Raw genomic sequence first — 25,321 nt, 5'->3', positions numbered from 1 at the left:
CCTTCTCAGAAGCTAAACTGTGCCGCCTGGTGGGTTTGAGTCTATGCCTTGCTGTCTGTGTTAAAGCAGTTCTTAGCTAAGCAGTATCTATAAAGCCATTTGCCTCATATCACGTCATGATTTTTTTTTTAAATAAAGAACAAATTTGGATTTTAATTTACAAATCATGAGTTTATCCCTCACTGGACACACCAAAGACCAGTAAAGCTTATAGCTTTTCCATCTGTTTATAAAGCAATACTGTATTATAAAGAATCGATATTTTTATCACATGCTTGTTTTTGTTTTTGTTCTTAAGAAGTGCACTCTAAACATATCAAACCTAATTTCTTCCTATGAACTTAAGCTGTCTGCGCACAACAAATTTTTGGAAGAGGGATCGACAGAGCCCATACTATCAAAATAACTTTAAATGATGCATGAAGCAGTAACACTTCCTAGGAATTAGTTTATTGTGACTATTCATAAGAGGAACGTACAAGAAAGGTGTTCTGCGTAATGGAAACACGCTTGAAGGGAGAACAGGCTGATTTCAGCTGCTGCCGAAGGTTTTTGTTAGCTGTCAGGAGCTGGTTGGTAGGGAGCAGTAATCTGAAGGAAAAGGAAGAGATTTTTAGATACCAGTACTACGGTACCACGACAGGTAATAGTGCTCGCGGGAGTTGGGATTTCTGCAGCAGTGTTACTGGGTATTTGGGTGAAAAAGGGCTAAGATGTGGTGAATTGGAAAACTCTGTGGTTCTGTGCTACTTTTATGGCTATCTTTGGGAGACCTCCAGCATACAGTTTCCCTCTAAATTTGCTTTCTTTGCGTTTCTAAAGAAGGTACAGCAGATAAATAGAAGGGAAGAAAAAGATTTTGGGACCAGACAGTTATGACTGAGTAAGGGAGAGGGGAGAGGTGTGAAGGTCTAGCAAAGCTGTAACGTATCTTGTGATGGAATCTCCATCTCTTGTAATGGACATCCTCTCGCCAGGGAGGAATCAGACTTCGTGTGTGTGTGTAGAAACCGACTGTATGAAGTAGTTCTTGCAAAGATAGCTGAAATAATGAAGCAAATCTGAGTCTGTATCTAATGAGGATGCTTTTTTGTTGTTGTTAAAATGAGACTATCATCTATGCTTACGTAAGAGGCAATTATGTGAATTTCATGTCTGAGGTATAACTTATGCAGGAATAGTTCTGTAAATACATTTAAATGAATTGTAAAGATATTTAATAAATATAGTATTTATACTAAAATGTGTTTTTTAAAGTAAAGTTGACTGCAAAAATTCTGTTCGTTGCTGCAGTGACGTTGCTGGTAGCACAGAGCTGCCCAGCCACTACTTAAGGTGTCTGGCTCTCGTTCAGAGCTCCGCGGTGTCCTCAAATCTGTCTGTAAGTGATGCCATGCCCCACTACACAGAACTCCTCTGTAAGAGTTTGGCAAGCAGAATAACTGTCTTTTAAATCAACCAAAGATTGGAAATGTCAGTATTTTGAGTGTGACTTTGGAAATACTACACGGTAATTTTCTCTGCAAGCTTGTTTAGCAGTGAGCAAATGTGTGCCCTGCTGTTGTACAGATCTCCAACTCTGTTCAATATAAATCACATTGATCCATTATCCTGCTGCACCAAAAAGCATTTGTGGACGTTCTCTCCCCAGGAAAGTGGCTGCAAGCAGTTTTGTGGCTTGTTGTTGAGATGTAGTGACCAGGGCCAGAGAGCCCCGTCACTGACTTCTGCTGGAGGAGGTGAGGGAAGGGAAAAGAACAACTCAAGGCTGAAACACAAGAACTCGTAAGCCGTGTTTTCAAATAATTTTTAATCACAATTTTTATTTCTTTAACCAAACTTGTCATAGAAATGCATTTATTCAGCTAAATACTACTACAAAATTTCTGTAAGAATACCAGCTGTTATATAGCAATAATGTATTTATTTGGCGGTGCTGCAGTAGGTGGGTTTCCTATTCAGAGCTTCTGACTTTACAACAGTAGCTTAATTTGTCTGAAGTGCTAACGCAGTTTGAATTCTCTTGTGAGACTGGAAAGCTGAACATGCAAAGCAATGTGTCTACAGAACACATATACAAATCTAAACGACCTAAATTTATATTATGACAGCAGCTACGGCTTTAAAATGATTAGTACTGGTGCTTAATGTAGAGAATAAACATTTAACTGGTACTGACATGGCAGGAAATGATAGAGTGCTCTGTACCAAGTAGTTCTGTCCTTTTGGTACATTCCCCTTGGAGGGGAAAAAAAAACAAACACACTTAAGTGGAATTTCCATCCACTTCCCAGACTTTGACAATAGATGTTAGTGAAATGCAATTTACCAAACAAGTAGCTTCCATCAAGTTCCAGCTTGCCTAAGAACTGCAGGACGTTTTTGTAACAGAATTAAACTTCTTTCTAAGGCTAGAAACTGCTCTACACCATGTCAAATACGCTTCTGTCTTTCAAGGCGGTCCACGTTAGTCTTGGATTCGTACACCTCATGTTACTAGAGAACTTGCGAGCTCTGCATGTTGCCAAAATCCTCTTCAGTGTCACTAGCTGTTGCTAAACTATGGGAGGTGTGATTGATGGCATCCTTCTTAGGAGAAACTGCTCCAAAGAACAAGAACTGAAACTGGAAAATGCAACATTTGCAAGAGTAAGACGTTATGCATGTGATACAGAATTTGGGGGTTAATTAATTATTTCTGACGCTTTTGCCATTTTCAAAATACATTTTAAAGTCTCTGTCAGTCTGTGGTGGTGTTTCCTAGTAAAGTATTTTCAGCATTATAGCTAAACATGGTGTTTTTGTCAGCTACGCTGCTATGAAAGCTGGTTCCATTGAAATGCCACTCAGTGAGTACCAACATGTAGTTGTAGCCCCTGGACTACATGCAGCATCCAGCTTTTAAATGACAGCTAAGGTATTTCACTGTTTTATAATACAACATAAATATGACCGGGAGTGTCCTTACCTTGTGATAATGAGCTTCTCTTGACTCTGCTTCCAGCACTGCTTGGTCATCTGGCTCGGGCATGGCTGTTCCCTCAAGATGTTTCAAAACGTTCCCCGAGTTCCACGTATTCTGTTTTGCCACAGGACTTGCAGGTGCCGCTGGCTCTGGGTTCTGTTCGTTTTCATTCTGCCGTGGCTTTTTGGAAGCAACTGCTTCTGCATTACAGTCCTTATCCATGGAGGAGTTTTCGGATTTGCCCATGTACGCCTTTGAGCTAGATCAGAGAGTGTAGGTCAGATTAGTAATTGGCCTCTGCGTGTCTTTGTTAAAGCGTCTTTGCCTGCTAATGGCAGGCGTTACAGCTTTACAACAGATTCAGCAAGTATCTTCCCCTCTTACTGCAACAGAACTCCATGGAGGTAAAGCTAATGAGAGGCTAGTGTGGAATGCTCTCCTTTGTGCCAAAAGCTTCAGTGCTGTTCACGATATTAAGAAATAATGCCAAAAGGCTTGGCTGCTGGCTCACCTTTTGCTACAGAAACAGTTCCTCAGTGGTACAGATAATGGAAGTTGTGATCAAGAAAGGACTGCGTAACTAAAACCATTCCCTTGCACGCTTGCAATAGGTAAGAGACCCGTGAGGTGACTCAGGCTGCTCAAGCACCCGGTGGCTGTCTGAACTGTGGCACTGCCTATACAAACAGCAGACTGCAGCTGTAGCTTTGATGAAAAGAATCCACAGGTGGAGAAAGAGATTGAGGTCTCCCTGCCACGCTCTGGCTGGGCTTCAAACTATTTCAACCTTTTTCTGAATGTATCTAGTTCATAGAGTTCACAGTTTTCCTACGCAAAAAATGCTGCAGGATCAGTATAGTGCTTATGAACACCCTGCAAGAATACGCAGATCGCTTTGACCTAGCAGGAAAACTTTGAACTTCAACTTTTCAGCCTGCTAAGTCAACCTGCCTCCCTCACCCACCCCGCTGTTACCTTTCTGGAATCCGTGAACAGCATGTGGGCTCCTGGGAAGCTGTCCCGTTGTCGATGTCAGACAACGTAGCCAAAATAAAGCTGGCTTCCAGCACCATGTCTTCAATGCTGAAAGCAACTGGTCTAAACACAAACATGTACAGACGAAGCAGCATGCATCATTACATGTATTTTGGGAGGAAACACAGCTCATGCAATTCTATAGATGCAGATCACAAAATACCCAGCTGAAAAAATTAATATTTGCTGCTTAAGAACCTAAGATGGCTTTCTTTTAGATTTAAATACATCAACAAGCAAATACTATACAATATTATGCTTAGTTAAATTGTAGTTTTAAATAAAAACTGCTAAAGTTATATTTTAAACTAAAAATGTGTCATTTCTTTTGTCCACTAAATAAAACTGCATGTATTAGGCTTGAGAACCTGAAGTGTCCAGGCAGCTTGTAGGTGCTTGCTAGACAGCATGGCTAGTTTAGTAATCCAGGTGTCCATGTTAAATGCTTTATGCGCAGTAACAAACTACTTAACCCGGTATTGCAAATTAATTAGAAATAGAGCTTCTATTCTGAAATGAACATTTTTTTACAGTTAAATACGTATCAAGTGACCTGCAGTCAAAAAAAACAGCTGTAGAGTTGTAACTGTGCTATGGCTAGATAGGTAGTTCCAGAACGTACTTCCCAGATATGTCAAAATGGATTGAGACAGGACCGTGGGTAGCTTCGGAAAATGCCAGTAGTCCCTGAAAAGAAGGGGTGAGTGGTTAAGTGCTATTTTAAACACAGATGAAGATTAACATCAGAGAACACGTTTATTGCAGCTGTTGTTTACTGGCAAAAAAGTAGAAGTCTGCTGCTTCTAGAGTCCATTTCCTGCCTTCTCCGCCTGGAGCTTTCCCTAAGAAACCTCTGCAGTAGAGGTACTGTGCCCATGATGCCTTCTCCAGTAGTTATGTGTCTGCCCAGCACTGAAATTACTTTTCTGCTGGTTTAAAAGCTTTGCCTTTCAAAGGCTGCTGTGAGGGACTCTGCAGTATCCTAAGGATGCCTGTTTTTAAAGCCAATCCTTAACCAGCTGGTGAAATCCTGCTACCAGCCAGGGGGCCCCTGGTGCAACACTTACAGGAGGAATCGTTCTTCATTGCCCACATCAAGTCATGCAAATTAATGGAAATTGACAAATACTTAACTTACCCTCAATTCTTTAAGGCAAAACGTCACTTCAGAATCTACTCCAACTTGGAAGTAGTCAAATTCATCTGGATTTAGCTGTATTTCAGTAAGCATTGTCTTTGAAAAGTCTGTTTGAAATAACAAGAAAGTCGAGAATTCAGAACAGTGAGATTTGAACTCAAAACTACAATTAAATCGTGATGCTTTTGTTAGCACTGTCTCGACAAATGGTGACTAACAATAATAGATGTTTAGCTTATCTAAATTTATATTTAAATAAAATAAAGAACTCCTGAAATTATTTACAGCATATTATGGGGATTTACACAGCTTTTAACAGAACTTATTTTATGTTCCGCTATGCGATGGAGTCCTGATGCCTGCTGTCATTCCTGTAAATCTGCTTTATCTACAGGCATTGATCACAAATGCGATTGCCAGCTTCTTACTGCTGCATAGATGGGAAGACCAAAATGCAGCATGACTGTAACGGATTGATGGTTGTCAGCGATTATGATTAGAGGACCATGAAAACAGACTTGGGTTACTTATTCTAAACTGTCATCTTTTCCTGATACTGTGCAAATGACGATGGAAAATAAGGTCTCCAGCATCAGGTATTCAATTGTTGCTCGCTGTCATCTGACTACTCACTAGCTATTATCAGGTGTGTGAAAAGAAAATAAGAGGGTACTATAAATAAGAGGGTACCGTGGGTAAGAAAATAAGAGGGTACTGTAACTGCACCACAGTCTCAGAGGCATTCAGAAAAATACACCAGCTTAAGCAGTTCTCTTCCAAAGCCAGGCCGCTAGGGAAGTATTAAGCTAGTCCCAGCCTCCTCTTTCTTTGCTGAAGAGTTTTTTTCTCAGCCTTCAACAAGGCCCTACTGCATGGTCAAATACACTCTTGTAAAGTTCCTTAGAACTGCAAAAATAAATGTTTACAGCATACCTGCCAACTTCTCCAAGGCAGAGCCTACCACGTGCAAATGAAAACAAGCCTAGGCAGAAGCTGTAATTTCTGTCTCTGAAAATTAAACCTGAATGTGGAAAAACCCAATCCATCAGCAGATGGTATGTTCAAAGGACACGCTCTGTTTCAGAGCATGCACAACATCTGCTGCAGGCAGTACTCTGCATCGCATGCTACGCAACAAAAACCACACCTGTCGTTCCTCTTTTTCTCCTGTTTGATTGTTCATTTTTTTTCAGTATCCCACTGCATTTCTACCTACTATTTTTTCACTCTCCTTCTTACAATAATGCTTTTAAAAGTATGTTTTTAAAATAATATTTTTTTTCCTTCAAAATGTAATCTTTTTATAGTATTTTCAGTAATTTCTTTCCTGTTTCATTTCTGTCAGTTTCCACCACTTAATCCTTCTTGCTCTCCACTGTTTTAGCCTGTTCTAAGCACAATCCCCACACCTACACTCCAGGTAGTCATCTTTTTCTAGGTCATTATCCTCAGCTTTGGTCAGAAGTATGAAAAGCATCCCTTTATTATATGATACACAAGAACCTGTACTTCAAAAACACAATCATAACATTAAAATTAGTCTGAGTCACACGCCAAGAATCTGGACTGTTCTCCATCTCAGATCCGAAAATAACAACACACAACATAACAGTATTAGGCCAGCTAACACACTAGATACACTCTGTAACAGTATCAATTCTCTAATTATGTTACTCTGATTTAAATAGTTCATTTTAAAGCCTAATATTATCTCCTTTTCCCTGTCTGTTTCCATGCTTCTGCTCTTACAGCACGGTAATTACCTCTGTTGAAGCCTACAGCAAATGGCGTAATTTATTTCAATTGGCTGCTCAGTCTGCTATCTGCCACCGATACCAGGAAAATATTATTAAAACCATCGTTTCTTAAGCCAGAGGTTAGCAGTCTGACTTAAAAATCTCCATCTCATTCAGCCATGAAATGGATTTTCCATTTCTGTTGCAGGTTATTCCTGCAGTTCACCCGTTCTGTAGTCCCAACAGCCCTTTGGATTTTGCATTTCCTTACCAGCGTCTTCCTCAGCGTAACTCCTGAAACAAACCTTCATTGGAGTAACTGATAAAGTTACTTCTTCTTGACTGGTTGGAAAGTGGATCATTATATCAGCCAGCAGCCTATAAAATTTAATTTAGTATTAAAATAATTTTACATGACGCAAGTTATTATCTAGCAATTGTTACTGGCATTAGAAATTAAAATTGCTCCTCGGCAATATCGTTGGAAAAAACACCTTTGAAATGTGCAACCCTTCAAGTATGCTGTAGCTTTAAAACTGATTTATACAGTACTAGGTATGTAAGAAATCTAAAAATACAACTAGCAATTATGAAATCAAATTTGCTTACATTTAATACCTGTGTATGTTGCCCAATCAGCCTCGCATACACATATAGTGCTGCTACCTTTCTATATGCATACATACGGCAATTAAAAACCCTTCTACTTTTATTACTAGATTCTTTGCCCATAAAATTTAAGCACCCCTTTATTTGCTGGAGGTGGAAGTTGATCAAAGGTGTGAATTCAAATTATACACTACACACTTCTCAAGGTTGCAGCAGGATTCATGGCAGAATGATCCCTGTTTCTGAAGTTGTAACGTGACATATCAAGTATTAGAACAATGGATTTAGCAACTCACCATTTTTGACTGCGGGCCCTAACCAAACTTTGTTTATGTTAATAACTATAACAGCAGTACTGTCTCCTGGATGATTTTTCAGAAAAATACTTTTCTATTCATTACCTGGAGTGGACTTTAAGTATGTTTGGACACATGTGCTTTGCAAAAACAGCCTGCAGTGGATCACATTCTTGGAAAGTCAGATTATATGTTTTTATAATACCTAAGTATAAAGCATACGAACAAAAATCAATAGTTAGAATTGTAAAGCTTACATTAAAGTCTAAAAATCAAGGGCCTAACATTTATTTTTTTTTTAGTATTAATTGTTCTTTTAAGACATCTCAATAGAGAAAGTAACTGACTATAGCAGTAACTCACCCACAAATAGAAGACTGAATTAAAATGCCATCTAACACTTCCTTCATCCTATTAGTTATTCCCTCTAGCATCTGAGTTTTTTTAAGAATTCACAGCAAATGAATGAACAGCAACAAGTCCAACAAATGCATGGGAAAAAAAAAATCTTCAATATTTAACTGTTACAGTAATATAAATGGTGGTGGAATACATAAGGCAAACCCTACAGGTCTCTGTTTCTAGATAAGCATGAGCTGATGTGTGAACTAAGTGAGCTTAATTGTCTTGAGACCTCATTCAATATATAACCTCTTTATATAAGCTAGATTTGTTTAATAATATAAAACACAGCCCAGCTCAGCAAGCTATGATGGTTCTGTATGAGTTTTGCGGAGACTAATGCCAATGAACATTCACCCTGTTCTGCTGGAATTAGGGTATCAGACCTGCTACCACGTTAAAGAGCTGTAGTGTTATTAGCAGAAAGACCCACTATATCCTCAAGTTCAAACACCTGCCAAGGCAGGACTTCCCTCCCTCACCTTTTAAATTCCATAAAGTGTGTTTTTCAGAACTGAAACCAGCCTAATTCTAAATGGTGTAAGCTGTGGGCTGACAATTAATATATAATATGCATAACTACTGAACTGAAGAAAGTTAGTCTGATATATCCTGTCATAACTTTTTTTTTTAACAAGGTGACGTACATGCTGAATACAAATTTTGATGTGAAGAGGCTGAAAGTGTTTGGCATAATGTTCCATCAATTACACTCAGTTAGTAATTACACTAAATATTATGTTATCCTGCTGTTTTAAACTGCTTCTGTTTCTGGAAAGTGACTTTTTGCATAACCTACCATTTCTGCAGAGAAGCTGAAAAGTTATGTGATGCTCATTAGTATTTGTATAAATGCTGCATTTCTCTACATTCCTTTCCAGCACATTTACACATCTAAACACAGGAAGAACTGACTGGGGAAGAAAAAAGATCAGTGCAGAGGTTACTCACCAAGAAGTTTTGCAATGTTATTCCCTAGCCTCATGCAGTTCATCTCGAGCTTTTATGGCTTCCCCAGACTGCTTTGTAAGCAGACGTGGAGGCAGCCGAAACCGATCTTTGCCAGCCTCACCCACGACTGCAGTATGTGGCTGACAGGGCTGTTTGCTGAACAACTGGTCAAAACTCTCCTGGCCTGTACTGTTCTCAAAGGCTACAGGAGAAACACCCAAGAGCCAGAAACGCAGTATTCCTTCACCCCAAGATTAAACTGATTCAGGCTTTGGAAACCGCAGGGCACAGCTCAGGAAGTACACCTTTTAAACAGTTAAATACGAATACTCTCTTTCGCAGAATTGCTCAGAAGCACTTAAGTTTAGAGTGATCTGCATGCCTGTATGATCCTCCTCCCCCTATAATTTCATTTGGAAATTGAGCTAATTTGCTGCTTATAAAGCTGGACATAACAAACTGTTAAAACATACCTTAATGAATAATTTACATGGAAGTGATAACTGTTTTTCTTTCTGACATGGCTGAGACACAGCTGTCCAACAGTAATGTTGAAAAAACATAGATGAGAAGAAGATGTACGCATACGCTGACCTTGAAGAATTCACTGATCTTAAGGCAAGCTGAAAAGAAATGTAAAATCATTGATTAACTCCAAACTATTTCATACTGAATCTTTAAAAAAAGAAAAAAGCTACCTCCGTGCTTCAGGAGCATGCATAAGCCACAAAACCTTTAAATGTGTCCATCTCAGAACAAATATAGATGGATCATGCATATTATCATGTTCAGATTTATCACCTTTATTATTACTGGTCAGAAGTCACAGGTGTAATGCAGGCACAGGAATCCAATCTCGGGATATTTAAGTGTGTGAGTTAAGCTTTGAAGTGTGAGTTACCTAATCACTCAGAGCTTCAGCTTGTGTTTGAGGTATGTGAAGGACTGGAGCCTGTTCTAAAACAATCTTCCTGTACACCCATCCACACAAGGCATACAAACGAGCAAAGCCTTTACCTATGGGATACTTCACGCATGAAAAGAAAGGATCTCCCCTTGCGACCTGCCAGCCACCCAGCAAGCTGAGTTGATCACTTTTAACTCAGAAACCTCTAGAGAAAACCCTAATTCTGCGGGAAGTGGTGTTTGATTAATGGGAGGCATTCTTCCTGTTGAGTCATACCAATACAAAAACATGTTGTTCAAACGCAATTTCTGATGTGGTACAAAACATAAACCTCTTGACCCGTGACAATAGAAATAAAACCCTTGGTATTAATCCGGATGTCCTGGACAAGCTTCACCTTGGGTAACACCAAATTCCAAGAATATTAGGTGCAGAGCAGGTATGAATCTTCCAGGATATAATCTGCATAATTACAATTACAGAAAATATGGCATTTGTCCACGTTGAAAGTGGAGGGAGCTGAGAGGGAATGTGACTCAGACTTAAGTGTACCTGTAAAAAAACAGATAAGGCAATATCCAACAGAACAACCACATTCCCAACAAAGATTTTAAACTGTCAATTAATCAAATTTACTTACACCTTTTTCTAAGGGGTCAAAGCAAAACTCATCGCTAATACGTGCTATGGCGTGTATTGCTTTTCCAAATACTAACAGGAAAAAAAACAAAACAAAACAAAACAGTGCAACGTGCATTTTAAGTTAAAACTAGTTATACTGCATCTTCTCCACGATAATTTAAGGGGGAACATTCCACGTTTCCCACACGTTTCCAAGAAAACAGACATGATGGCAAACTACTCTTTCCTTTCCCGTGGCAGCGACACCTCGCTGCTTTCCAGGGCTGCCCCACGGAGGCACACCTCAGGTTTTGCACCCCCCTGCACAAGCAGCCACCGACATGCCCTGGTGTCCCCCCGAAGGGCTCCCCACCGCCACACCGACCACCATTTTAGTCAGAAAAAGACATTTTGTGGCGGCAACGAGCGCGAGGACCTCGCACCGAGGGGCACCCAAGGGCTCTGCAGGGGGGTCTCAACGCGTGCCCGCGCTGAGGCAGCGCCCTGAGGGGACCCCCCCCGCACCCTGCCCGCCCTCGGTACCTCTGAGGGGAGCCCCCCCGAGCACCCCCCTCATGGCCGCGCCCTTCCCCTCACGGCGGGCCCCGGATGCAGCCGCAGGGGGGCGGGCGGCGGAGAAATGCGTTCGGGGCCGGCTTGGCCCAGCGGAGGCGCCGTAGCGGCGGCGGGGCCTGGCTTCCGCGGGGAGGCGCGGGCGGCGGCGGGCAGGATGGTGAGAGGCGGCGGGCACGGACCCGGAGCTCGGCCCCCGGTTCCCCGTCCCCCGGTCGGGGCGCTCCGCTCCCGGCAGCTTCTTACCACGGGGCTCCGTCAGCCGGCGCCCGGGGGGGGGGACGCGGAGGGGGGGAGGCTAGGCCTGGGGAAGGGGGGGGGGCTGCGCTCGGAGCGGCTTGTTTTTAATTTTTTCCCCTCATGATTTTTATTTTAACGCTTCTCTCATAACGCCGACAAATCATTAATTGTGATTTTTTTAATTTTAATTTTATTTTTTTTTCCTCCCCGTTCATCCGGCTGTGTTTCTCTTTTCTGTTGCTTCCTTTTCGTTTAACGCTGGTCGCGTCTCACCCCGTTTTCCATTCCCCTGTCTGCGATCAACTCCGCCGCCCCTAAGGCCGGGCACAGAGTAAGTGCGCCGAACGGGCTCGGGGGGCGGCCAGCGGGCACCCAGGGCAGGCAGGGAGTGTCCAGGAGGCACCCAGGGCAGGCAGGAGGCACCCAGGACCCACCTAGGGGCAGGCAGGAGGCACCCAGGGCAGGCAGAAGGCACCCAAGAGGCACCCACAGTACACAGGAGGCACCCAGGAGGCACCCAAGACAGGCAGGAAGCGTCCAGGAGGCACCCAGGAAAGTCAGGAGGCACCCAGAAGGCACCCCCAGAGGCACCCAGGCGCTGCTCCTCGCTCCCCAGCTGCACCCTGGCCCCTAGTCACACCTGGGTGCCTTCACTTGTTGTTACGGTGGCTTTCCAAGCTTTAATGTAAGTAATGGGAGCTCAGGTGGGATTTGGGGGAACGCGGCCTGCGGGCTCACCAGCGAAGGAGGTGATCTCTGTTGGGTGCAGCTCTGCTGACTGCAGTGGGGCTGTGTGTAAGCGGCAGTGCGGTGTGATTAAACGTCACGTGCAGAACAGGGACTGCGTGCCTAAATCCCAAGGTGTCAGTAAGAGAACCCATTGATTGCCACTTTAATGATCAGAATCACTTGTTACCCATTTTTACCTGCTTTCCAGTACATCATCACAAGAAGGAGCTAGTTAGTATTTTGGAGAACTTTTGAAAGGCCATTAAAAGACGTATCTTTGTGTTTCTTTCCTGGATTGGTTTCAAATTGGTAGCTTGTAGACTGAAGAATTCCTGTACCGTTTACCAGTATTTTCAGCTGTATACTCTCAAAAGATGAATGGGTTTCATGATGGCATCAAGACATTCTTAATTAGAAAAGGGGGAAAAAAAACACCCAAGTCCTCTTTGCCTTTCTGGTGACTGTTAGCATGAAGATAGCTGCATGGCCTAAAAATCTAAAAATTAAGAAAGGTGACTTGATGTGGTTACTCTTGCTTATGTATGTAGGTGTATATACATTTCTGGACTGTGTCTTTTACGCAGATTTGATGGCTGTCGTTTTAGAAACAGTCTTACCAGCAAAGTGTTAGGATTGGAGGATAATCTGCCACAGTTAATTGGGAGGTGTCCATCAGGCTAACAGGGATGCCTGGCTTTAAATCCAGTGGTTGCAGTGTAGGAGCATAACACCCATGCTTCATAGAGCTTTCCATACCCTTCTTGCAGAATTAATTTATCACTACTTTGCTTGCATTAATTACTTCTTTATTAGCAAACCTAAGGCCTAAAATATCAAACCATGGCCTTACTTGATCTGAACCCATAATTTCAAAGCTGCCATTAAATTTGTTTTCCTTGCATATTTTGTAATGAAACTATGAATGGATAAAACTGGTAATAGAAACACTGTATGCAATAATCTATGTTACCTTCTCTGCTGCAGTGTTATTTTTTTTTTCCATTTCATTATTTTGTTAGTCTTACTGTGTTGTTGTTCAGTGGTTCCTACAGTATGGGCTTGGAACAAGCTTCCTGTTCTGGTTAACTATTAACACACACTGCAAATTTGCTATTTTCTTTCTTTTTTTTTTTTTCTTGATAAAAACACAGAAGTTAGTTAATGTAGAAAAAGAAGCAGGGCTGAAGGATTTTTAAGGGAACTGACTACAGTTTAGCCAGGTCTGTACTTGAGAACATCTGGTAGAGATGTCCTCTATCTTTTCTTTTCCTTTTTTTAATGTTTAAGTGAAAACAGAATATGGGATAGTTTATGGTAGTTCCCAAATTTGTGTAAATTACATCAAGTATTAATACAGTTCTTTTGGTATACTCTGCAGTGGCTTGCTTTCAGCAACAAAATAAAAAAGACCTCTGTAGACCCTTAAGTTCATAAGGCCCTCCTCTTGACACCATTCAAGATTAGTAAGGGCCCTTGTTTTCACTCAAATGCAGAGATATTCCATCACCATTTCATTCTTATTTTAGTAGCTTTTGTATCAAAATGCAGTTACAAAACTGATGACATTGCAATGCTTTCTGTTACGTAATGATTCTTGTCTTAAATATCTGTAATGATTTTTCTTCCCTGTCGTGACACCTGGTAAGTTGGTGTTAGTATTAGGAGATCTTCACATTCCACATCGATGCAACAGCCTCCCAGCCAAATTCAAAAAGCTGCTGGTTCCAGGAAAGATCCAACACATTCTCTGCACGGGAAACCTCTGCACCAAGGACACTTATGACTACCTCAAGACTCTGGCTGGGGATGTTCATGTTGTCAGAGGGGACTTTGATGAGGTAGTGGCTTCTTTTGATATTTGGTTAATCTCTTACATAAAAGCAATGTTTGTGTTATTTGTACTTTAAGTAAAAGTTGGCAAACTGAGCTTATGTAGTACTATGAGTGAGAAGCAAACTGAGCAAAAGAGTTGGAGTTCCAGCTGATATGAATTGCACAGTAAGTTCTCTTCTGTCCTCAGTATGAATAAACCTAATTTATGTACTTAGCTGCTAAGACTAAGACTCAAGCCAACAGGAGCTCCCATTGTCAGATCTTTGAAGTTCCTTGCATCTTTACGAAATTCTTGACAGTGTTCATAAAAGCAGTATTGTAGCTCTCTTTTGGTAGCAGTAGAGCCAATCACAAGGTATTTCCATAGGCTTTCCACATTTCTGTGTTTTGTGTAGCTTTTTAATATAAATCTGAAATCTAATATGGTGGTTTTTTTTTTTACTTTTGATTTTTAGAACCTGAATTATCCTGAACAGAAAGTTGTAACTGTTGGACAGTTCAAAATTGGGCTGATTCACGGCCATCAGGTCATTCCTTGGGGTGATATGGCAAGCCTGGCACTGCTACAAAGGCAGTTTGATGTGGACATCCTCATTTCAGGACATACACACAAATTTGAGGCATTTGAACATGAAAACAAATTCTATATCAACCCAGGATCAGCTACAGGAGCTTATCATGCCTTAGAAAAGTAAGTAGAGTATGGGAAATACCTGTGGGGGTTTTTGTTCTGATAACAAAACTAAACTACAAACAACACTCCTTGTGAAGGTTAATATTTACATTCTAAATGTCAGGCAGAGGAGGGGTTTATAGTCATTGCTAAGTGTCCTGGAGTGAAACACAGAGAAAGAAAGCTTCAGATCTGATGTACTGTGCTTACAAAATTGGAATCAATGAGAGCGAATCCTGCTAAGAAGTCTAACGATGAAACACTACTAAGGTTATTATATACAAACAATATGATTTTTTTTCCTCTCTTTCTAGCAATATCATTCCTTCATTTGTGCTGATGGATATCCAGGCTTCTACAGTAGTTACGTATGTCTATCAACTAATTGGAGATGATGTGAAAGTAGAAAGAATTGAGTACAAAAAATCTTAAAATATATTTGCTTGTCTGGCATTTTTACCATCTCATTCTGGAACTGCAAGTTACTACAATACTTGATTGTTAGTTTACAGTACTACTTCACTTACTTGCTAACAGCTTAACAATGTAGCTTCTTGGTAATAACTTTAAAACAACATTGTGTTTGCTTATTTTCTCTGTATGAATTGATTTGTAAAATACGCCATTAAAATAACTGTTTAAATACTGTTCCTTAATGTTATAATAAACTTCACTTCATAGAAAAACTAAGCTTTATGAACTGTTGTTGGAAAAAAAAAGAAAAGCAAGAGCTTTTTTTTTTTTAAATGGCTGGCAGTACTGTCTTTATCTAATGCTTAGCAAAGAGCTTGATGTGCTGGTTCAGTGCCATCTAAAAGAAAAATGTAAAAGGTTTGAACAAAACAGTTAAGGGCACTGGGGACGTGTTAGGTTTGCTTCACAATCCGTTTGATATTTGCATTTCTTTCATTCCCAATTAAGCTAAAAGAATAAACTGGATTGATTTTTTGACAAATTAGAACGAACACTTCAGTAATTTCACAGTAGGAAATTACTACTCTAAGTTGAACTTCAGTCTTTTTATACTCAAAGCCATTCCAAACACCACTATGCTTTAATGAATGACAGTCTCATTAATTCTATAAACAGTAAAGAGAAGCTTTCCTTTATCTATGGCTTATATCTGATATTATGTCTACATAATTTGTTCCACATATAAAGGTTTTAAATAGTGTAATTCCATATAACACCTTGTACTACTATTGAAGCCTAAAAAATGGGTTGTTCAAGAAGACTGGAACTTTTCCCTAGTCTCAGGGAACTGCATGTATTTTAACAGCTACCGCTTCTCATGAGTGCTAATTTTCCAATATAAATAGCTTTATCTGTTGTCTTCTACACAACATTTAGAAAAATGGCCTGCTTCCTTTGCATATATTGTCCTTTGTATTACTATTTTCTTCAGCGCAGTATCCGTGCAAAAAGCTCTGTAGTATTTGTTATAGAGGCTTGAGTTAAATTAATGAGTTATCCATAGAACTTAAAGGATCAGCTAGAATATTTACTTGTGCGTCATAATCTTATTTCTATTAAAGCAGGCTTATTTTTACCTTATAAAAAGACGAAGTATTTCAGCTTGGGATCTCAGGAAACTTTGGCTAACTGCAATTTTATGCAGTGAAATACATGCCTATCATTTTCTTAATGTCTACAGCGTGATAAAGAACAAAGTTAAAAGGAAGCTTTGCCAAATGTGTTCTACTCAGTCAATAGCCTTTCTTGACAAGTAAGTTTACCAGCCACTTCATAAAGTTCATAAAATACTGGAAGGTCAATATTGATATGTCAGTTTATTTGTGCTCATGCTTTAATTAAAATTACAATTTGTCTAAAAGGTATATTTTACATGAAGTGTAACACTTCCAATTTAAAATTTTATTACAGTTATGCAAGATTATGTTTGTGCAAATGAAATCCTAGAGCGATCCTGACAGCAGACTTCAACACAGAGATATAATACAAAAGTAAAGGAAATCAGTTTTAGTCCTTCTTAAAATCAAAGCGATAAATATGAATTGTGGCAGAGTATGGAGTAGAAACAGCATAGAACAGTTAAAAAAAATGTGGAAAACTGGGGATAGCTTTTGGAAGAAGAGCAGTGAGGTTTTAGTTCAGTGTTCACTTGACCAGTATGTACATTCCCAATGCATAGCACTTATCTCGCCAGCAGAGGGAGAAAAGACAAAGGATAAATCAACACCTTATTGATGACTGTTCTAGTTCGCCAGTCTCCTCTGGTCCATTCATACACACCTGGAGGGCAAGAGAACAATATTAAAAGGGTTTAGAAAACAGGATATGATCTAAGACCTGTGAAAGTGCTTGAAAGCATAAGGTTTAGCACTGCTCATATTTGATTCAATGAAAATGTACTTGCATCAATTAAAGGGATATTTTATTATGTAGAATATATTTTACTAAAATAAATCCACTAACAAGTATTTTTGATAGAAGCTGAGTGGAAGTCCTAGTTTATAAAAAGAGGAAAAAGTACTGCATGAGTTACAAGGTGTTTTGTTTTACCTTCAGAATATCAGATGATGATTTATCTACAAGACTAAGATTTCCACATTTCTCTTGATACTCTTGAATTAGGGCTGTTGCATCATCAATGCTGTAGGAGGAAAAAGTTTATCAACTTTGTCAACTGAAGTTCTCTTAAAAAGCCAAGAATTTAGGCTATATACACTGAAATATAAACCCAGGTATAACTCCACGTTTTTGAAGTCAGATAGGTCCTAGCATTTAACCCATAGCTGTTAAATAAATAAAAGACTAAATAGTTATTTATTGTTTCCTGTTTTCACTGCAGGATAACTGGCGTTTAAGTGAAATATAATAGGTATTTCCAACTTTTGAAACACTGCAGCAAACCCACTAATTCCTGAGCACAGGCAGTTTGTTTATTGTTTTCAGAGCATTACCGTGGCTGAAACTGTCCGTCCATAATGCAACTGAGCTGAATTCACCTGACTGTATGGTGAAGTTACTCAAAGGAAAAACGTTTGCTTTTTCTGACAAGATTTCCACCGTTTTAACTGAGCTTGATCTTGACAGTCCAGGGGCAATAAGCTGCTATTTTGGCATTAATTGGCATTGCTTTAATTTAGCAATGCTTTAAAAACTTGGAGAGCAAGTACTAGAGAATCTCCAGGACTTCAAACAAATGAAACTAAAGTAAAGCAGAGATTCAGTTTCCATATGCAATGCATCACCTTTTACTTTTTATTAACCTACCAGTTCTTGTTGGCAAAATAATCCACCAGTTCTTTCATTCGGTGAGTATTCATCAGTTGTTGCTTCACCAGTGGAAAATACTTAGTTCTCACAAATTTTTCATACAGCTTCTCATTTATGATATTGTCCAAAATCAAAGATCTAATCTGTAGATTCAAGTTTTAGTAATGGAAAAATATGAATGCTTTATAAATAAGAAATGTGACCTTTGAATAAAACGAGCAGTACTGGACTCCCATAAAGCAGGATTATTATTATTATTTTTTTAATGCTGCAAAATGTCAGCTTTTTTATCAAGACTAATCTCAGATTCTAATAAGGGAATGAATTAAGAAACATGCTTTTAAGGAAGGCAATACAAGGCAAGACGGGAGAGTACAATTTCATAAGCCATTTGGCCTTTTTGCTTGAAACATTTGTTAAGAAATATAAAACAGTGCTACTGCAAACAATGCTGTCCTACAAATAGGGGCAATCTATAAGACAAAATAAAGGTTGTAAACAGTTATCATTGAGAAAGCCTGTAAGTAAAAGGCAAATTAAGTGAATTTTATTTATTTACCTGAGAAGCAAAAGCCACTGCTTCTCCAGTGTTCATATGTTCATCTATTTGTTGCAGCACAGTTTCCATGTTACACGTCGATAAGAAACCCTTGAAAAAAAATAATAAATTTAACATTCTGTGAATAAAGCATAAGCTCTTTCCCTTCAGAACAAGTATTTTACTTACTCAGAAACAATTAACATTATGAAATTCAAGGTATAAACATGAAATTCTCAAACCAGGATCTGTACAGTTTGACTGAAAGAGTAGTAATTACTAACGCTGTTAACTTTCAAAGGGTATCTCGCTGTAGTGGTTACAGATTCTTTTGACTCATTGCCAGCAGACTACATCTTACACTGGTGCTGTAAGTTGGGAAAATGTTCCTGGCTTAACTTCAAATGGAAATGAATGGGAATCTAAGAATTTAAGGTGCCTTTACTAGTGCCAGCTTGCTCATGACAGATAGGGGAACAGCCTATACGCTTCATCTGTGAGAACGATGCAGAGCATAAATTAATGGAAAGAAATAAGAACAGAAAGGAAACTAGATACACAAATAATGAAGAAATGGCTTTAAGAGAGAAGGTTTACATCAGAACTTGTGATGTGTATCAAGCATTTTTCTAAGTAGGAGCTTTCAAGTCTGAACACTTTTCCAAAGCAGGATTCTGTACTTTTCTTATGGTCGGTCGGCTGTTAAACTAGCCTACTGCTAGCACCTCAGCGATTATCTGTGTTGTCACCAGCTTCACACACTGCTTTGGCATATGACTTGTGTGTGGGTTGGTTGTTGGTTTCCCCCCCTGCATACTGACTGTTCACGTTATCAGGGAACCTAATACTTTGGTGCATGTTTTCAGGAAGTAAATGGATGAGTCAGCTGCTAAAGCCCCCTGCTGGATATTACTGACTTCATAACTGATTGAGGGTGGGATCCCCTAAGATGTTCTCTAACCCACAAAAGGCAAAGTCATGTGACAAAAAGCTGCTGAGAATGAGTCAAAACTTAAAAAAACAGGGAAGTGTTCACACGATCTCTTTCAGAAGAAGTCTGAGGCCGTAGCCTCTGAGGGTGGGAGATGTCTAGCAGCTGTCAGCAGTGATATATTCAAACCAGCTGGAGTTTAGAAGTTGTCATCTTGCACAGCCTCCGTTGAATATAACAGGCTTGATGACATTTCCTTTGCACAGCTGCAACACAAAACTTCTTGTTTACCTGAATTTGCTGCTCTCGCTTCTCAGACTGAGGAATCAGCAACAGGCATCCCAAGGCAAGAGCTGGAAGGTCCAACTGTGCATATTGTTTAGCTATTCCAATGACATCCAAGTCAGCCAAAACAGGACACCTTCAGAAGAAGATGAGGAAAGTTCTCAACATTAGAACCTTTGATTTATAGCCGTGAAATGGAAGTAATCTGTTCTTTAGTTGAAATACTACTAATCTAAGGTTATTGTGCTTTTATACATTGCAAAGGTAATGCAAAACTGTTTGCATGTATAGGATGGTTGGAACCTTAATATAATATAGGTTAACCATGTGTACAGGCATACTAGATTTTTTTTTTTTTTTTTACCATGTCAGGTTTATTCTTTGTAGGGAAATGAATATTTTTTTCTCTTATATTCTGGCTTAATCCATAATATAGCCTATTTCCCAAAATATTAAGAAAAAAAAAAGATAACTGGGCTTTTAGGGTTGAACATGAGTCTTAAAGTGTCAGGATACGAACAGATATCCCTTCTGGGGACTGTGAGAGGGGCAGATAAATTGGTTTTCAGCAGTCTGTGCAAAGTCCCTGTTCCAAGCACTGTTTAGATAGCCAAGGTACTGAGTTACCGCATACATTGCCAACAGTCTAAGCACAGAATTTCTGTTTGAATACGTGCCCTGATTCTGCCCTTCCCACAACAGGCAAAAGGTTCTTCCCCACACCTCAGGTTCCCCATTTTTTAGAGCTCCTTTGCATGTTCCAGGCCAGGTTGCTGGAAGAGAAATTACAAACAGGGCATTCCCACTCAAATTAATCCAAATTCAGTATGCATTATGTACTTACTTGAGCAGAATCACGAAACACTCACAGCATTCCTCTACTTGTTTAGGACTTGGTGGACATGAAGCTGAGGAATAAAGAAGCCATGATAAAGTAAATACATAACTTAAGTTTCTATACAAGCATGGTAATTAATAACAATCCTACCTGTGAGAAATGGTGACAGAACCACACTTCGCCAAGCTCGACTGAAGTTGGGAATCTGTTGACAGAAAGGTTTTAAAAGTTACAACTTTGTTTGCTTATTACTAAATGTAAACACAGACATCTTGACTTGACCCATTGTAGGTGGAAGAAGCCCGTTGATTTTCTTTTATACTGGATGAATTATTCCTTAACATCGCTTTCCTTATTGCGTAGTCTAAGATTTTGCTATATTTTGACTGATGGTTATGTTATTCTGTCAAACTTAACAAAAACGTCCAAATAAGTGTTTACTGAAGGAGCCTCAAGAGCAAAATATACTATTTTAATGATTAATAACTATACTCATCTGCATATTGCAGGCGTCATAAAAATACTCATTCAAAAGGCATCTTTTCAATGAGTAACACTCCTCTTAGTAGACTGCTGCCATTCACTAACACACAAATAGAATGCTAAACGCTTGCTAAGGGAAGAGTAGGAGCTGAAGAATATTTGCTTACCTCCCATAATGAATGAATCCCAGTAATTGCTATCAAAACTTTTCTTAGATACTGAATCTGAAACAAAAATATCCCATTATAAAATGCTACAGTGATTTTGAAGAACTGTCAATAATGTACAGAACTGGATTATTCTTCTTGTCTGCAGAATGCAAATTAACAGTTCTTCAAGGCACCTTTGTTCCTTTGAGATGAGTAACTGATGCACACAGAAATAGGATTTATGTAAATTAAATTATCACCAGCAGTAGTAGTATACGTTGTCTCAGTAAATACTCAAGATTTTCAGTAGCCTTAATATAATGTGCTGAAAACTTCATAAAGTTAAAACTTCATAAACTTAAATTCTATCTTCTTTGGTACTGTTGCAAAATTCTTACTAGATTAAAGCTAGCTTGAATACCTGGCTCCTGATATAACCATATTGCCAGGTACATCTATTTCCTCCTTAGGTTGTAGCAACATAATGTACAGTTTGACAGTAAGAGGTAATTGACATTATAAATGACAAAAATCAGGATTATTATCATAATTAATTATAGGGGTAATATTTTTTGAGCATGTATATATACACATACAGATATACACCTGTTTGTGCACGTTTGTGTATATACATTAACATACAACTATAATTTTATAAAGTAATACACAGTTTTAATGATATGAAGACAATTTTCAAGTTATCATAGGATTTAGTCTTGCCATCTGAAAGGCCTTGTGCCTTAAAGAAAAAAAAAAAGTACAACTATAATAATTTAAGATCAACATTCTCAAGCAGTACTGGTAAAATACAAATTCCTCAAAGCTTCATCGGTTTAATGCAAACAACCTAAATTATAAATTGTAGATAGCTGCTCACAGTAAGTTTACTATTTATGCAATCACATTCTTTAGAAATCAGTGATGGAAAAAAAGGCTTTTTCCTCACGTCACTGCAGAAATTAATGCTTAAAAATTCCTTACCATATTGAAACCAAGAAGTTTCTGTAGTAGACCATTCCACAGCTGAGAATCATATACTTTGTATTCTAGACTCAGTTCTGTCACCAGTCTAACAGCCTAAAGGAGAGTAAGGATACACTTTATTTTAATAAATACACATTCATTATCTTCAAATCTTTACTGTTTGTCAGCATAATTTTAGATTTTATTGGTATTACAGGGACCTTTAACTCCTGAAAGGTCTTAACCAAACCACATGGAAAATAATTTTCAACATGCAAAGAGAATTAAACAAACAAACACAACAACAAAGAAACACCTATACTTGATACTTACTTTCTAATTTTACAAAGGCTAAATAAAGCTTTTATCATCTGTGGTTTTCAAATTTTAGACTAGCATGTCTGTATTTCAGCTAAAGAACAGATCACTTCCATTTCACGGCTATAAATCAAAGGTAGTACTGTTGAAGCCTTTAGAACAGTATACTTTTATTGTCATGCACTGTCGTCTACGTAGAAATCTCATTTATTCGCCCTTGTCTTTAGTGTTAAGTTAGCAGTTCACAAAACATACTTGGTAACTCCAAGCAATTGTCAAAGTCAAGCTCCTAAGCAGAGCCCATTCCTGGCATATTAAATAAATAACTGACAGCGATTCTAAAGGTGTACACTGGTTAATATTTAGTTCATATTAAAGTATGAAGTATGAGTCCAAGCAACTTCAAAAAGAGCGAGAACACGAGAGAAAACGCGAGAGAGAAGAGGAAAGCTCCTGCATCAAAGATCTTGCTTCCCAGACAAGAGAAAAGGTGTGGGTACAAAAAGGTGGGTAAGTAGCAGGAAATAATTATGTGATGAGCAGTATGCAGCACATCAACCTTTTTTTTTTTTTTTAGTATTCTGAAAGAGGAGAGTCTTTGGGGTAACTCCTACATATCCACCAGTATTTTTAAATAATTATGAGTAGCGTATCATGAGTAGTGTATGAGTAGGACAGAGCATATTGGAGCAACATCTGTTTAGAAATAGATGTACTACGTAGAAAGGTGTACATTCCACACAAATGCATAGCAAACAAACAAAAAATCACAAAGGATTTAAAAAGCATACCGTGGGTTCATGGCTGTGATTCTTCCACAGCCCCTTAATCATTCCTTCCTTAGGACTCTTATGAAATGATTCATAGGTGTATGGAATATTCAAGATTTCAAACTCTGCCAGATAAATGCAGCATTTTAGAAAATACCTGAAAAAAGAAAAAAAAAAAAATCACAAAAACCAGAAGCTAATGATATTTATAGTGATAATTATAACTCACATAATCAAACTCAGGGTATTATTGGAAAAGTATTCTTCTGTTGCTTTAAAGAGAAAAGGAAAAAATGTAGACAGTATTTATACTTATGAAAGAAATTAATGAAATCTTACTGAAGTAAAAACGTTCAATTACAACAGAAGTAACTGCAATCTGGAAAATATTATCCACGTTATGTTACTTTCAGGTTCACAAATGAGGCATCTGATATACTGGACTGCATTACAGTGAAGTTAAGAGAGCTAATTATGCTCTTCAGAAATTTTAAAAGCTCAAAAAATTATTAAAAAGAATAATTTTGCAAATATGTATTTCTTTCCAAGGTCTGTCAAAAGACTAACAATACATCATTATTAAGGAACACTTTAAGGAAAATTCCTCGTACTTTACTTTCTCAATGGGTTTCTTGAAGAGTGTTTCCACAGTGTTGGTATCTGCCAAGTAGAGCAGGCACTTAAGCGCTCTGCTCCTGTGAGCAAATGTCAACTGATTAACACCAATCGGCTGAAAGAGGAGAAAAAACAACAAAAACACAGTGAAAGTTTGCAATAATGGAATGAACAACTGGAAAGCAGGTTATGTTGCAGGATTTTTCTAAGACTTTTGACAGAAATGCGTTTAGCAGAAATACATGCTAAGTAACAGACTGGTTTACATCCAACTTTTATACTACCTAGTTGAAATATGTCAACTTCAAAGAACACTGCTAAACCAGCTGTTTTTCTATATAAGGCTATTCATACAGGCAAGAAAAATACTTGTGATACATAGTATCATAAATATCTTTAGTACAGGTGAGTGGCTGAAGGTTAAGTTTGTGCTAAAATAATTTTCCCTCTGATTCAATTCCACTCAAAGTGAGCCAATATATTATTATACTAGTTTAAAGCATGTTCTAGAAAATATTTAGTGAAGCTATTTTCACATACTATCAATAATAAATTTAGAAAACCCGGGGTTCAAGGGCTGCTCTTGACAGTCAACAGCAAAATTCAACACAATTTTACACCAAAAGGGAGGGGAGAAGGTAGGGAAGCATAGAGCTCACACAGACGTACAAACTGTCCAAAGACATACGCAGAGCCCTTAGAATGAAACCAATACAGTTAAGCAGACAACACTTGATTTTAATAAGAGATAAAAATTTCATAAGTAGCAAGCTAAAACTAAAATTTAGAAACTTACAGATGTGGCAGATGTTGTAATTGCGAAAAGCATTCTGGAACTGTAATCCATTGGACGTGACTGAAGTAGATACAGAACTCTGCAAGAATGCATTTCTTTTTAATACAAGTACAGTATAACTACTGAAGCACAGTGCAGTTTTCCTTCAAATTTAAATATATTTCACTGTCGAAAAGAGTTTGTGGATAAGAGATTCAAAGGAAAATGAGGAGAAAACCTTCAAATAACTACCGTTAAAACATTTATCTCGAATTTACTGCAAATAGTATTTCACTGTTTACATAAATATTTGAAGATTCAAGACTGGTGTCACCAGAAAATAAAAATAAGAAGGCAACATAAGATATTTGTATAGAATCTAGTGCCATTACTTTCTAGGGAAGGAAACAAATGACATGTCTGACAACACGTGGAAGCCCTAAATAATTATTTTTCAGCATGTGTTAAAGTGTAGCTCTTGCACTTTTAACAAAGGAGCAGAACTTGTGTTTGGGGCAGCTCTATCTCTTATGCAGCTCTAATAAATGTTAAGATGGAGAAATAATCAATAAAGACAACACCACTTATATGATAGGAAAATTTTGAGTTTAGGAACATCAGCACAAAAAAACAATCGTGGCATTTCTGGCCTAAACTTGTTTTATCATCACTGTTGATAAAAATTTTATTTTATCCAAAGCTGCAGCA

General features: G+C 38.6%; 3 protein-coding genes across 7 annotated transcripts in view; 1 reads left to right on the top strand and 2 right to left on the bottom strand.

The window, feature by feature from the left end:
• Window positions 1-154: 154 nt before the first annotated feature.
• On the bottom strand, window positions 155-12,276 carry RAD9B (RAD9 checkpoint clamp component B). 5 transcript variants are annotated; one of them, XM_035565639.2, is made up of 11 exons: window positions 11,204-11,335; window positions 10,680-10,750; window positions 9,606-9,755; window positions 8,981-9,095; window positions 7,885-7,984; window positions 7,146-7,252; window positions 5,139-5,245; window positions 4,623-4,687; window positions 3,941-4,063; window positions 2,969-3,224; window positions 155-2,625 (listed from the first exon to the last, which is right to left on the bottom strand). In XM_035565639.2, the coding sequence occupies exons 1-11, from the start codon at window positions 11,235-11,237 to the stop codon at window positions 2,497-2,499; spliced, it is 1,257 nt and encodes a 418-aa protein (XP_035421532.1). In that variant the 5' UTR covers window positions 11,238-11,335; the 3' UTR covers window positions 155-2,496. The 5 variants fall into 5 exon arrangements, with proteins under 5 accessions (XP_035421532.1, XP_035421529.1, XP_035421531.1 ...); XM_035565636.2 differs by lacking the exons at window positions 10,680-10,750; window positions 11,204-11,335 and adding an exon at window positions 12,212-12,276; XM_035565638.2 differs by lacking the exon at window positions 10,680-10,750 and having other exon boundaries at window positions 11,204-11,311.
• On the top strand, window positions 11,242-15,394 carry VPS29 (VPS29 retromer complex component). The gene is made up of 4 exons (XM_035565652.2): window positions 11,242-11,393; window positions 13,849-14,040; window positions 14,491-14,726; window positions 15,023-15,394. Exons 1-4 carry the CDS (start codon window positions 11,301-11,303, stop codon window positions 15,138-15,140), a joined length of 639 nt encoding a protein of 212 aa, XP_035421545.1. The 5' UTR covers window positions 11,242-11,300; the 3' UTR covers window positions 15,141-15,394.
• A 1,084-nt stretch (window positions 15,395-16,478) lies between these two features.
• The window catches only part of KNTC1 (kinetochore associated 1), a 38,748-nt gene continuing 29,905 nt past the window's right edge, over window positions 16,479-25,321 (bottom strand). Inside the window, 12 exon segments of the mRNA XM_050714288.1 lie at window positions 16,479-16,961; window positions 17,232-17,322; window positions 17,946-18,091; window positions 18,508-18,597; window positions 19,709-19,838; window positions 20,547-20,610; window positions 20,691-20,745; window positions 21,191-21,247; window positions 22,154-22,249; window positions 23,245-23,380; window positions 23,835-23,953; window positions 24,635-24,713. Of these exon segments, the coding sequence (XP_050570245.1) occupies window positions 16,902-16,961; window positions 17,232-17,322; window positions 17,946-18,091; window positions 18,508-18,597; window positions 19,709-19,838; window positions 20,547-20,610; window positions 20,691-20,745; window positions 21,191-21,247; window positions 22,154-22,249; window positions 23,245-23,380; window positions 23,835-23,953; window positions 24,635-24,713 (1,123 nt within the window). The 3' untranslated portion in view covers window positions 16,479-16,901.

Source organism: Cygnus atratus, chromosome 17 (assembly GCF_013377495.2).
Source record: "Cygnus atratus isolate AKBS03 ecotype Queensland, Australia chromosome 17, CAtr_DNAZoo_HiC_assembly, whole genome shotgun sequence".
NCBI lineage: Eukaryota > Metazoa > Chordata > Aves > Anseriformes > Anatidae > Cygnus > Cygnus atratus.
Note: the sequence above shows the minus strand (reverse complement) of the source record. Positions and strands in the feature narration are given on the sequence as shown.